The 12,931-nt window shown below is 44.1% G+C and overlaps 1 protein-coding gene across 6 annotated transcripts; it reads left to right on the top strand.

Annotated features, from left to right (window-relative positions):
- The first annotated feature begins 1,733 nt into the window (after nucleotides 1–1,733).
- Nucleotides 1,734–12,237, top strand: Ctxn3 (cortexin 3). 6 transcript variants are annotated; one of them, XM_040741792.1, is made up of 4 exons: nucleotides 1,734–2,314; nucleotides 3,049–3,396; nucleotides 6,635–7,114; nucleotides 11,046–12,237. In XM_040741792.1, exon 4 carries the CDS (start codon nucleotides 11,142–11,144, stop codon nucleotides 11,385–11,387), a length of 246 nt encoding a protein of 81 aa, XP_040597726.1. In that variant the 5' UTR covers nucleotides 1,734–2,314; nucleotides 3,049–3,396; nucleotides 6,635–7,114; nucleotides 11,046–11,141; the 3' UTR covers nucleotides 11,388–12,237. The 6 variants fall into 6 exon arrangements, with proteins under 6 accessions (XP_040597726.1, XP_040597725.1, XP_040597727.1 ...); XM_040741791.1 differs by having other exon boundaries at nucleotides 3,037–3,396; XM_040741793.1 differs by lacking the exon at nucleotides 1,734–2,314 and having other exon boundaries at nucleotides 2,356–3,396; nucleotides 7,036–7,114.
- Nucleotides 12,238–12,931: the final 694 nt, after the last annotated feature.

Genomic DNA, 12,931 nt, shown 5'->3' with positions numbered 1-12,931 from the left:
ACTTATTTTGCTACTTTTAACCACGGAGACAGAGAAATGAATAATAGCATTCAACCACTGGCCTGGTTCTCTTGTGTGGGTTAAGAGAAGTGAAGTGATGAGCCTGTGCCCCAGACGACTTGCTTTTCCATCTTCATGCCTCATTTACTGGTAGTTGCATGAGGTACACTTGGCTTGAGTACCAGGAGGCAAAAGAGAGGCTGTAACAGAGGGATCACCAAAGGAGAAACCCCCAGGGGCCCAGGCATCGGATCCTGCCAGTAGCTTTAGCCCAGGTGCTCTGAAATGAGTGGTCAGCCATGTCCAAAGCTGCCTTGGGCAAGGAAAATGAACACCAACAGGGTTCATTTGGTTGAGTCAATGAGGAACATTGTGATCCTGTGAAATCGGCATTGGCAGAGACGTGAGGACAGAACTCCAGTGTCAGTGGGATCAGCGCTGAAGGGCCAGGTTAGAAGATGGAATTTAGTGGACGTGGGCTTGTCAGCCCAGAAGCTTGGGGACCACAGCTAGACACCGGCTTCCCCGGGCTGTGATTAGTTATCCTCCCTCCCAGAGTTGTTAGTGCACACTTCAGTAAGCCTCAGCAGGAACCTAGAACCCATATCGCCTCAGCGTCCTGAGATCAGTGATTACTCACATGAACCATCACACTTGGCTGTGCAAACTTCTTTTTAATACAGGATTTAATAAGAACAATGATGATGTTTTGAAGAAAAGCCAACAGTTTACTCAATTTTGTTTTAAGAGTGTAATCAGGGTTAGGAGGAAGCACAATTGTAACCAGTGTGTGAGTGTCACGTGACGGCTTCTGAAGCCTTTTTTCTTACGTCTGTTGTCTAGAGCTTCATGGGAAAATGCTGCATGGGACAGAGAGAAGAGGACTGAGATTGGAGACCCTCCAGGATGATGCTTGAAATCAGGATCTGGACCATGTCCTTAAAGCAGATTTCTAACTAACAGGAGCCCATGATCTTTGTAATTACTGAGGGATTGAATTCAAATCTCAGGCAGGCGGTCAAATGGAAATATAACAAATACAGTAGTTCATGTATCAGGAGATCAGGTTATCACATTGCAATCCCACATGGTTGTACAGCGCTCTAAGGTCCCTACTTGAAAACTATACTAGGAAATGTAGAGTTTGGAACGAATTCAGAGAACAGCCTACAGATTATTGAAGAGGAATGGCATAGGGCCTATGTGAACGATGTAAGTGGCATTGGGTAAGTTCTTACTGTTTCAGCATCCATGATGATTCATATAGCATAGCTGCACAGACAAAGAAAGAGCTAATTCTGATCGTACAGATTGTGACTGTCTTCCCAAATAAACAGCGAAACTTGGCTCTGAGTAGAAGCCCGGAGCTTGAGCAGGTGTTCTTTGGCTAGTGCCTGACTTTTTGTAGCAATAACAGAGGGAAAAGAAATATACCAACCCTCTTAGACTAAGTAAGGGGAGAAGGAGTTAGCTTACACAGAGGTTGTCCCGGGGGATGGGACTTCCCTGGAGATTTGTAAACACAGGCCAAGGCTCATCTCTCTAACAAACAGAGGTGGTTTCAGCCTGTGGAGTTGTTAAAGCCCAGGCCTGGGTCCTTTCAGATCCCATCTCTCTGTCTGTAGGCTGTAACAGTATCTGAAGACAAGGGCTCTTTGGCAGGGCAAGCCACAGCAGAGCAGGCTGTTTCTGACCCGTTACTCTTACCACATGGAATGATAAGTGCATGCATAAGGGTGGGTCAGAATGTTCCCTGCACCATGCTGTTGGCATTGCCAAGACAGGTCATACCCCCATCACCCAGTGTCAGCAGGCAGTACGGAATTGTAGCTGTCTGCTAGATTTTATCTGTCCTATTGTTTTATACTGAGGGAGAAGAGAGGGAAGTGGAGAAGGAAGGAAGGAGAGAGAGAGAGAGAGAGAGAGAGAGAGAGATGTGAAATAGGGTAAGTAAAGCTAAATTGTAAAGGAAAAGAGTTTAAAATCAGGGGAAAGATTTTATGTTTTCTCGAGGTGACACTCAGCCCACACATTGATTCTGGCGTTGGGCCCTAAAATGCAGAAATGCAGCCCTGGATTCTGAGGGCCTTGGGGTCAGGGGCATCCTCAGGTCACTGCCTGATGCTCACAGATAAGGCTGTCTTCCTAGGCAGTGGTTCCACAGTCACCCGGGGCTGCTTAGTAATGGCGTTGTCTCCCCAGGGACGAGGCGGCAAAACAGACAGGCACAGAGGTGGCTTTGCTATCCTGCAGTCCTCACTTGGTGTCCAGGCATGGTGTTGCTGACTGTGCCTCCACTCCAATGCAAAAGGTGGTGAGTTACCAAAATAAGGCCACCAAACCGAACAAAACCAAGGGATGCTCCTCCTTAAGAGTTATGCTGAAGTATTTTCAGATAAGTGATTTAGGGTTCTTTTTTGTTTTGCTTTGCTTTGTCTTTCACCTTAAAAACAATAATTTCACCCTATAATATGAAGGAAAATAACTTGAGGATTGTGGCAGGCAGTTAGAGTCTAATTTGACAATAGCTCTCTCCATGGAACTCTGTTTTATTTACCAAGTGGCCTCAGGTGGCCTGCTTGGGGTAGAGGTGGGGCTGTCAAAGTCACAGTTGTCCTGGTTGACCAAAGAGATCTGACACCTGGCCACCTCCAAAGTAGCAAATTTACAGCGATGGTAAAATATGATTTGCTTCCTTTTAAGCATTTCTTTTCTCTCTTTCCCACAAAGGCTGTTTTCTGTGAGTCCTTTTATTTTCTTCAGGGAAAGGGGTATTAGTGTCTCAAATGCTGTGTGATGCCCTTGCCTAAAAGTCTTTCCATTAACTGAGTTGGCCTGAAGGTCGTAAACCATAGTCAATATGAGGGCTGGTTGCTGCAAGGTGCTTATTGGCATGCCCTAAGAGGAGCAGTGTCAACAATCAATAGAGGAGACAGGCATAGGTAGATTTATGGCTTTGATTTTGAAAGGGTGCGGGGATGCCCAGTGATGCTCTTTCTGCTCTCGCTCCTTTTGAATGTTAATGTTTTTCTTGAGGATGATTTTAAGACTCACTGCCAGGAGGATACTGCCTATACTCACCGAAGCAGAAGCCTCTGAAGAGTTGCTGAAGCAGAACTGAAACCATGGCTTGCCTCAAAGAAGCAGCTGTAGTGGCCGCTAACGATACTTCCCCCAGGAGGAAGATGCCCCTTTAATGGGGATTTTAATGGGAAGTTTCCAAGCCTGAGACTACAGCTTTGGAGCTGGGGTGTGCCCTCAGCTGCTCGCAGCTACCACTGTCTACTGCTAGAACTCAGCCCAGCCGGCTGGGAAGAATGGAAACGAGACAGGCTTCTAACTACCTGTAACTGTTTCACCAGGAGATGGATCAAGCGTTTGCCCAGCCAGATCCAGGTATTTGATCAGAACTTTGTCTTTGAGCTAATTAGATGATTTTTTTCTGTAACTTTGTAATTTATGCATGAGCAATAATCACAGATACCTTTTGGGTTTAAGTCCTGAATTTAAATTGAACTGTTAAAGTCTAATTAATCAGTAGCTAGAGAAAGTTAGCCCAAGAGGTTAAATGTAACAGTGACTGACTTATAATAGCATGCTTAAGTTTATCATGGTTCTGAGACTGCATACAAAAGTAGGAAAATAGGCTTCCCTCTTTCTTAGCTGCAGTAAATTATTCTGGAAGACTGTTTGCTCATTACAGTTTCCCCCTCCATTTGAAAAGCCCAACCTTCTGAAAGGCAGCAAGAATATTTTGACTTGTTTACAAGAGCTCACAACTCAGTAATATACTCAGTGCTGACTGCCCCCAGGCAGCCTTTTGAGGTGTTTCTAAATACTTCTCTTCTGCTGCAAAACACACAAGGAAAGAGACAGAAAACCAAGAAACTGGCGGGCTCATTACTTGAAGTTTACAGTCCCACTTCGTTGATGGTGCCTCTGGATTGCCCAGTTATGGTCTGGGTACAGCATGGTTGCTCTCTGGTGCTCTCAGCCGGGCTGCAGGTTTCCTTGCAGTCTCTTTAAAACTCTCTCAGCAGGTGTTAGGAGGAAGATAATGTTGAGAAAGCTATAGAGGAGTCTGGGGCTCTGGCTTAAGAGCCATGTCCTCTGATGACCCAGGGGTGACAGCAGCAGTGACAGGGTCCACTCCCAAATGCAAACAGTCGTATCTGCAGATTGACTCTGCAGAGAGGAGCAGAGAAGCCTTCCAGTACAACAGTGTAAAAAGGCTTCTCTGCAGAAACTGCCTGTTGACATTTGGAGCCGAGCGGTTTTGCATGTCTTTTAAAAAAATACTTCTTGTGAGCTTTCTAGTATCCTTGAGCATATATTTCAAGAGCATAAAATAATATTCACCCTCAGCTGTCCTGTGAATTTTCAAGCTTGTGGGGATTGATTTGGAACAGGAGGGCTATATTTAGAAAAAAATGTTGCCATGTATTTATGTCAACCAAAAGTAAAGGTGGAATGGGAGGATTTAAAACACATGAAGCACTCAAAAGTCCCAGGATATGTTTACCTGGAGTTCTTGGATGATCGCCTGGACCATGAATTACTTGCATTTATATGAAACACTTTGCATCAGTGTGTATACACAAGTGTATGTATACCATCCCCTGGGATGATATGAAGGGTTTCTGAAAGATTCACACGACAGTGACAGGATCATAGGGCACTCTCATAGTTACAGATCTCATCACTTGAAAAGCTGTTAGTTGTTTGGTTTTATTCAGTTAATGAGGAGGCCCATGTTGCAGGCTTGCTCACAGTTGTAGGACCTGGTGATGGACTGTAGACTCGCCCAAGAGGTTCATATACCTGGAGTAGGTGTGTCAGAGCAAGGCATAGGGGAGAAACATCAGTTCTGACAGTGAGAGTGTGGCCGAGACCTCAACACAAAAAGTAGAGACTGAGTTTATTGAGCCTTAATCCTTGCAAGTCACGACCCTGTTTCAGTAGTTAGTGCTGGGCCTATTGCAGAATACTGCAACACTTTAGGTAAGTTTGTCTTTGCCAGACACTGCAAACAAACCCAGCCCTGCCTATCTAGCCAGCTCCCTTCCTGTTTGTCTAACAGCTGTCTCCCAACTCTGCCAGGTAAATACAAATGAAGCACAGAGGAGCTTTGCATGGGACAGAGTGTCCCGTCAGTGCAAACTGGACAAGCCCATGATTGCTCTTGTTCAATGGATGGGCTGTGTTTACACCTCGTTTTAAAAACAGGTCAACTCATGAAATTAGATTTCTGGCCTAGAAGTTTTAAAAACTAAGCACGGCAATTATGTGGTTTCAGAGTATGTGAAACAGACAGCATTGCTTAACTGTGAGACCATTAACAGCAGAGGGATGAGGCTTCCAACTCATCCTAACACATCATCTGGGGGAAGGGGAGATACTTTAACTGGGCAGTTTTTCCATAATTCTCTATGCCTTTGTGTACTATATTTGTGTAACAGAAACTAGAAAGAAATTTCACTTTGCACAAAAGAATGGTAAAGAGAGAAAACACTATTTCCCTGCAGCTTGTTTATTGAACACCCAGAATGTGCCAGGAAGAGCTGCCAAGGAGCTACAGCTATCATACCTACCACCAGAGTGGCTTCCAGGAGGGGAAGCCCTAGGTGTGAGTCTCTAGAGTCAAGGGGCCTGAAATCATTTCTGCAGAGCAACGTAACAAATGCACTTGGCTAAAGTGTGTCTCTGCCACTTTAAAAATAAGAATGTCATGGCTCTGAGTTATACTTTGCTCATAAAAAAGCATTTTTCCTTTTTGTGAAATTGCATAATGAGAAGCAAATTAGATAAAATGTCCAAGGGCTTCTAGCCTTAGAAGGGTGCCTGTTGACACTAATAATCTCCATGTAAGACATTAGGATTCAGTATATTATGATGAGCTCAAATTCTTCTTCAAGAGGTAGATTATGTAAGAATGACCTCTTCCAGAAGGGTAGTTGCCTCTGCATGACTGATTGTTTTATTATATTTTGGACCCTACCCATCAGCGCTGTAGCAAAGAAAAACCAAAGAGCCAAGTAACTATCAGCTTTTCAAAGCGGGATATCTACAACTATTAACATGCCATGGTGACTTGAACTGTCTGTGATTCTTTGAAACAAGATCTGTCTTTAACACAATGATCTCTTATCTCAGCTCAGCTGAATGACATTTGATTTTTATCCCTTCATTGACTCAGTTAGCCGGAACCTTGCATTTTGAATTCAGTTTCCTGAACTATAAAGGGGCCAGAAATTTGATCCAATCTACGCCCAAACAGATAATGACCCCAGGTCAGGGGCAAGGAATTCCTCAGGTGTTTGTTGCCTGCTAGAGAGGAGGCATACACTGTGGGGACTTGTCCTGGGAAGTGTCTGGAGGCAGAGCAGGGAGCACCATCTTTGGTAAAGTAGAGCCATGAGGGCTTAACTGATGAAGACCCTGATGAACAGAGGAGGAGGAGTATGTGCGGCAAACAGAGCCAGGAGGTGTTGGGGGCGTTCTGGGTGAGCAGGCAAAATCAGAACATTGTCCCCAGGTGCCCCTGGGCTCCAGAACCTGGGACTTATTTTGACCTGCGTTTTGGCCATTTTACTAGACCTCCTATGTGATTTGATGTTTGTCCCATTTTAAACAGGGAAATAAGTTGATATCATTGAAGATTCCTTTGCTGTGTCATTTACTGCTCTGTGGTCCAGGATACATCAGAACATCACATCCCCTCAGAGTCAATGGCCCATGGACACTAGGGTACCCAGACCTCTGGGAGGAGGAGTGGTTATATTCTGGATGAACAGAATGCGGTGTATAAGATAAACAAAGAGAAGGATGCTTTGCGATTACTGAGATGAGCGAGAGTGACCAACAGTGAGAATGGGCCTGATTCCTCGGGGCTGCTTTCGGAACTTCGTACTTTGTCAGTTTCAGAGGTCCCATGGAGATTGACTCGAGAAAGGGGGTGTGTTATATAATTTCCCATGGCGTCTTTGAGCTGAGATCGTGTTGCTTCAGTATTAAAATTAGACTTTATTTCTTGAGCACACACAATTGGACCTGGCAGAGAGACGACACAGATGCTCCAAATGATGGGGAGAGCCCACCAGGGCCAGACACCGCTGTGAGTAACCACAGTCCTTCTTTATACTCTTTATAACTACCATGTGCAATTAGTAAGACTTACGATGGTCGTGCCAAAATCTTCTGGAATGGTTTGCTGCCTCAGATGTCTCTGTTCATTTACAGAAAAAAAAATCACTATTTCTGGTCATAAAAGAAATATTTCATTATTTAGCTAAAAATAATACTGGACATTTTGTAAGAATATTTTTTTCCCGAAACAAGGACATTTTACTTTAAGACGGGCTTTTGAAAATTTAGGAGTGTGAATATTTGCGAGTTGTGGTGGTTAAGCGATGAAGTTTACTTCTTCATTCTCTGTCTCTTATCCCATATTTCCTTCAATTTGAACATGCTGCTGAACTTTTTAAGTCTGTAAATTACTGATTAGCTGATTGCAGCCTTCAGATTAAGCATCCTCTTAGAGAGATTTCAATCGAGTCTAAGTGAATTTGTGAAGTAGCTGGCATTGGTTTCTGGATCTCGCTGTCCCCTGCTCCCTTTTTAACCATCTCCCCCCCCCATTTATCCATCTGCTACAGCGCCCATGGCTGCTGCCTCTGCTCTTGTATGTGTATACCTTTCCCTCGGGGAGCTGTGCCCCGTCCTCTGCATTTCTTTGCTCCTTCATCCTGTCCCTTGCATCTCCTCCTCTTCCTAGTGGGGACAGTTCTCATAGGAAAATTACTGCTCAGGGGGCCAATGTGTGTTTTTCCTTGCTGAAATAGTAACCTAGTAAGAAGATCAAAATATGTTATTGTAGTAGGAATTTGCTCACTGTGGTATGCTGGGAGAGGAGAGGGTTACAATTCACAGTGTGCTATAAGGCTTCAGAATTCTTTCACTTGCATTTTCTTATCGAATTGATATCGATCTGTCTATCATCATCATTGTCTAACTGCATGCAGCCTTCTCAAAGAAGGTGTCGGGCTTTAAGCGAGGATTAACCAGCTTTTCGCCTCTTGACTCTCCTTCCTCCCTCCCTCCCTCCCTCCCTCCCTCCCTCCCTCCCTCCCTCCCTCCCTCCCTCCCTTCCTTCCTTCCTTCCTTCCTCCCTCTCTCCCTCCCCCTTCCTTCCTTTTTACCCTCTTTCTTCTTCCTGAGAGGAGGGTGAGTTTCTAGGGATAGAACCGGGCCTGACTAGGTGATCTGTTGCTGAACTTCACCTTCAACTACATTTGTCTGGTAACCTGCAAAGGGTAGTAAAACCACAAACTGAAACTGACTATTAAGCCACTGTAATAGTTAACTGTGGAGAAATGAAGCCTCGGAGTCTTTTACGAGGAGACTGGGGGATGAGGGGCAGGCAATCTGAGGAGTAACGAGGCTAGATCCTAGGGGTTCCCATGGGCTGCTCTTCACTGCAGACACTGAGTAAACAGTGTGTCTGTTCAAGGTCTTGAGTTATGGGTAGAGCCTAAGAAGTATGAAACACTGACCTGGAGGAAATGATTGCCATTTGCTCCGTTTGAAGAAGGTCAAAGAAAATGGATGCTGGGTGTCAAGATGACTCCCTGTTGCTCAGACTCCAGCAGTGGGAAAAGGAATGGGGCCTGAAGAAGGCTTTGCAGCTCTGGTCAGCCATAGCTTAGGGTTGGTCTCCCAGGCCTACGGGTTCTCTCTCTGGTTCTCCCCGATTTGATTTGATGTCACAGATCCCAGATATCATTATTTGTAAATTTATATAACCGGTTATCTTCTCTTTTCCTGCATTTACTTTTTGGATTGTGCATTGTTTTCATAAAAGAAATTCAAGAAACACATACTTTGCTATGTTGAGAGCAAAGGAAAAGACGACGACTTCATTTGGACTAGAGGAACACTAGACACAGGCTGGGATTCTAGCGAATGGCCAGGACAGCAGGGGCCACAGGGAGGGGAACCCATAGGACAGGAAAAGGTGAGAGAAAACATGGCAGGGGCAATTGAGACATGTGCTCACCCACTGTCAGATGGCTCTCCCTTATGCCTGCCCTTGGATAGTTTTACAGTTAGAGTGATTAAGTCCAATATGAATATTTTTTGGTGGTTAGAGATGACCTTAGTCTGTTATGATTAGGAAATTGCATCCGAGGCTCGAGCTACTGTCCTGCCCTCTTCTTCCCCAGAACAAATGAGAATTAACACCTGAGGCAGGGAGGATGCTTTAAAAACAAGAGAATTCAAGACAAACTCAATCCATCGATATCCCCTGCATTTCCAAAGGGCTCATTTCTTTTTTAAATACAGTAACATTTTATCTCAACCTTTCTTCAGAAGCATGAATCATGAATGAGACTCCCAACTATTCCAGCATTCAAGACGACAATTAAAGTGATAGAGCCACAAAAGGGTCCATTACCCCCACACTGGTACCTTCACCCTCTCAGACCCTGGTAGTTATTCCCTGTGTAAGCCTGTTTTAAAACCGGGATTTGGTTCTATTCTTTGTCTCTGTGTCAAATCACATGAATTCTGTTATTCTGATGACTAATGGTGTACTAAAGGTTATGACTGGAATTGAACTGAAGAAGTATAGCATTGATGCTTTAGATCCTAATTTCTCTTTTTATTGAGTATAATTTCTATGGAGTCATGTTGATTTCTGTGGCCAGCCACATTATTATATATTTTATCTTACAGAAAAAAGTCATAAGCAGTATGTCATATCACTTTCAATGTGGCCTTGTCTAGTATGTATGCTTTTCTTTACAAAATGTAAGCCGATGTAGCATGGTACCTGAAGATTTTAATAACTTTTCTGTATTCTGTTATTTGCATTTAAAAGCAAATAGCAATTTCTAAATGCCTCAGTTTTAAACAGTGAAATGTAATAGCTTTCTCTTTATGTCTCTCTGTCTCTCTCTCAATGGAATGGCATTAAGTGACAGGAAGCCACCACTGAGAAAGCTGCCTTTTTAGCCAAGGTTGATCAAATTCATTTCCCCTTGCTCAATTCTCTAGGTCCTCCCCAGGGTCAAGTATTGAACCTGGTCTTTGCTTTTTGAAGAACAAAGATAAAACACCTTCTTCCTTCATGGTTTAGGAGTCTACAGTACCCCTTTTCCCTCAGCTCAGGCAGCAGAAAGCAGAGTCTCTCCCTTAGTCCTGTATGAAGAGAAGCAACACGGTCTTTTTTCTTCTTTGTATGCTTTTCATATGGTTTTCACAGATGCTTGTCCTTATCACAGTACTGAGAGGTATGCAGGCAATTCTGAATGCATTTTCACAACTTACTGATCGCTCTGAGGTCCCACATTCATTTAACAGCAAAAAGAAAACCTGAGTCCATGCTTCCCTTGAGACTCTCTCTATTAAACACATTTTCTGGTCTCAGTTTCCTTGCGCTGGACTTGTAGAGGTCCCTGCTTTTATGACTCATGCATGTCAAGTGTGTCATGGTGCTGACACACAGGTGTTGCTCAACCATTTGATTGGCAGCATTTTCAGAGTGATGTGAGCGTAACTTACTAGGTGAAACTGAAGGAGTCCTGGGCAGAGAAGCTGCACATCAAGCACAAGCTGAAACCAACATTGTTCTGCACACTTACATTCTCTGTTGTATCTGCATTCCCTGCCCAGCCCTCCTGGTTCCAGGTGGCCATTCGAAGGACAATCTGGTAATTTCGTGCAAAGGAGATATATTCTTTTCTATAATTATACAGAATTAAGTCTCTCCGGTGTAAAGGGTAGTCTGTTAATAGATTGCATCTCAGAAGCGTGGCTGTGACTCAAGAAAAGGAGGTTTTGGAGCCGGGCGCTGGTGGCGCACTTGGGAGGCAGAGGCAGGCGGATCTCTGTGAGTTTGAGGCCAGGCTGGACCGACAACCTCCAAAACAGAGAAACCCTGTCTCGTAAAAACCAAAAAAAAAAAAAAAAAAAAAAAAAGAAAGAAAAAAAAAGAAAAGGAGGTTTTGATAGTTACTTTCTATTTCCTTTCTTTCTCCCTGAAGATAACACAGCCTCTCCCGGGAGCAGCCACCATGGTCTCTGCAAACTGAGGATGGAAGAGAGGGGACCCAGGAAACCCTGTCCTCTGGATTCCCTGGATGATGGAGGGAGGACAGCCCCTGCCTTCACCCCTGGTGCCCTCTGGGAACTTGTCAGACTCTAGCATGTCTCTGGAACAGAAAACAACGTTTGTCTTCGTGGTCTTGTTGCTTATCTTCCTGGGCATCCTCATCGTCAGGTGCTTCCGGATTCTCCTAGACCCGTACCGGAGCATGCCAACCTCGACCTGGGCTGATGGGCTTGAAGGCCTAGAGAAAGGACAGTTTGATCATGCCCTGGCTTAGCAGGGACAAAATAGACTGCCCACCCGAGGGGCCAAAGTGCTTTATGTTTGTGCAGAGCTTCCTTTTTGTTAGTGTTCTCAACAAATCGAATTTTAGCCATATCTGGCCCTAGGACAATGATCCATTATTTCATAAACTTGCTATTGTGTTAAAGGTTTCTTATTTGAGGATATTGGAAAGTTTGTATTACCAAAGCCGGAGTAGGAAGGTACAGACATTTGTGTTTACTCAGTCAATGAATATTGTTGAAGATGTGATGGTGAAACCAAGAGCACCAACACTAGACTCCACTATCAACTGAAGCAGTCTCTGATCAGAACAGAGAACTGACAATTAGAAAATCTGATGTGAGCCAGAGGACCAAGCCGAGAAGAGGCCACCTTTGTCAAATCATGCCTCTGTTTTATTCTGTACACATTTAAGTTCTGGGCAGAGCGACAAAGCCAGTGCAGAGACAACCACAAGCTGGCACTTACTTTCTCCCAAAGCGGGGAGCGCTAAGAAGCAGCGGTGGGCTTAGGAAAGATAGTTATTTACTTGGTGACCCTGGATGAGAATGCTGTCATTTTCATTTTTAAGTAACATTAGACTCAAAAGTTTACCAAGTTTTGAAATGATCAGGCTTCATCTAGTCTCTGTATTCCTATGGCTAATACCTGCAGAGGTATAATACCTGCACTGAGGTATAATTCATTCTCTTTACATTTCTGATGGAACGAATGGGTTACAAGTGCAGCTTCAAGGTTTTGTTTTTAAAGGAAGTTGGCCACCTAGTGAGAAGACAATGGTTATAAGAGGAGTATGTGTTTATATCTATATATGGCTATCGAATAAAAAATTTCAAAATGCAGCAATATTCTGGTGGTGGCGTGTGCTAGTGAATGGGTAGCATCTTCCTAAAAGAGAAGAGGGAATAGAAAAAATTATCCCATTCACCTGCCTTTCATGAAGGGTACCTGCAGATTATCTGGCATGATGCAGCCTATCCTAAAGACGGGTGTAGGGAAAAGGCAGGGATGTGGGAAGGGGCAGGGAGAGGCGCCCTTCTGTATATATGCTTCTCTTGTTGCTTGATGAATGAAACACTGACTGGCCAGTAGCCAGGCAGAAAGAATGGGTGGGACTCCCAGAAGGCTGGGGAGGAGAATGCGAGAGACGCCCCCAGGGACTGATTACAAGGGAGAGGAGTGCTATCGATGTGCATACGTGGAATTATCACAAGCCTGGAGAGTGGTCGAGTGGAAAAAGTCTCTGACACCTCAGAATCATTTGGGGGAGCTTAATATATATTCCTATTTGTATTATAAATGTCCCACACGAGCATGGTAAGAATCTATCAAATAGTATGGAAGGGTTTAAGAATAATAGCAGTTTTGGGTACATAGTGAGTTTGAAGCCAGTCTGGACTACATGATACCCTATATGAAAAAAAAACAAATAAAGAGTAACTCTCAAAATCCCACCAAATATTCTCCTACTTGCTCAGTTTCTCCTCTGGATAAACTGCAGCTTTGCTTCCTAGGGCTTGGTTCTGTAGATTTGGG

Source organism: Mesocricetus auratus, unplaced genomic scaffold (genome assembly GCF_017639785.1).
Source record: "Mesocricetus auratus isolate SY011 unplaced genomic scaffold, BCM_Maur_2.0 Super-Scaffold_6730, whole genome shotgun sequence".
NCBI lineage: Eukaryota > Metazoa > Chordata > Mammalia > Rodentia > Cricetidae > Mesocricetus > Mesocricetus auratus.
The sequence above is the reverse complement of the archived record's forward strand: the minus strand, read 5'-3'. Positions and strand labels throughout refer to the sequence as shown.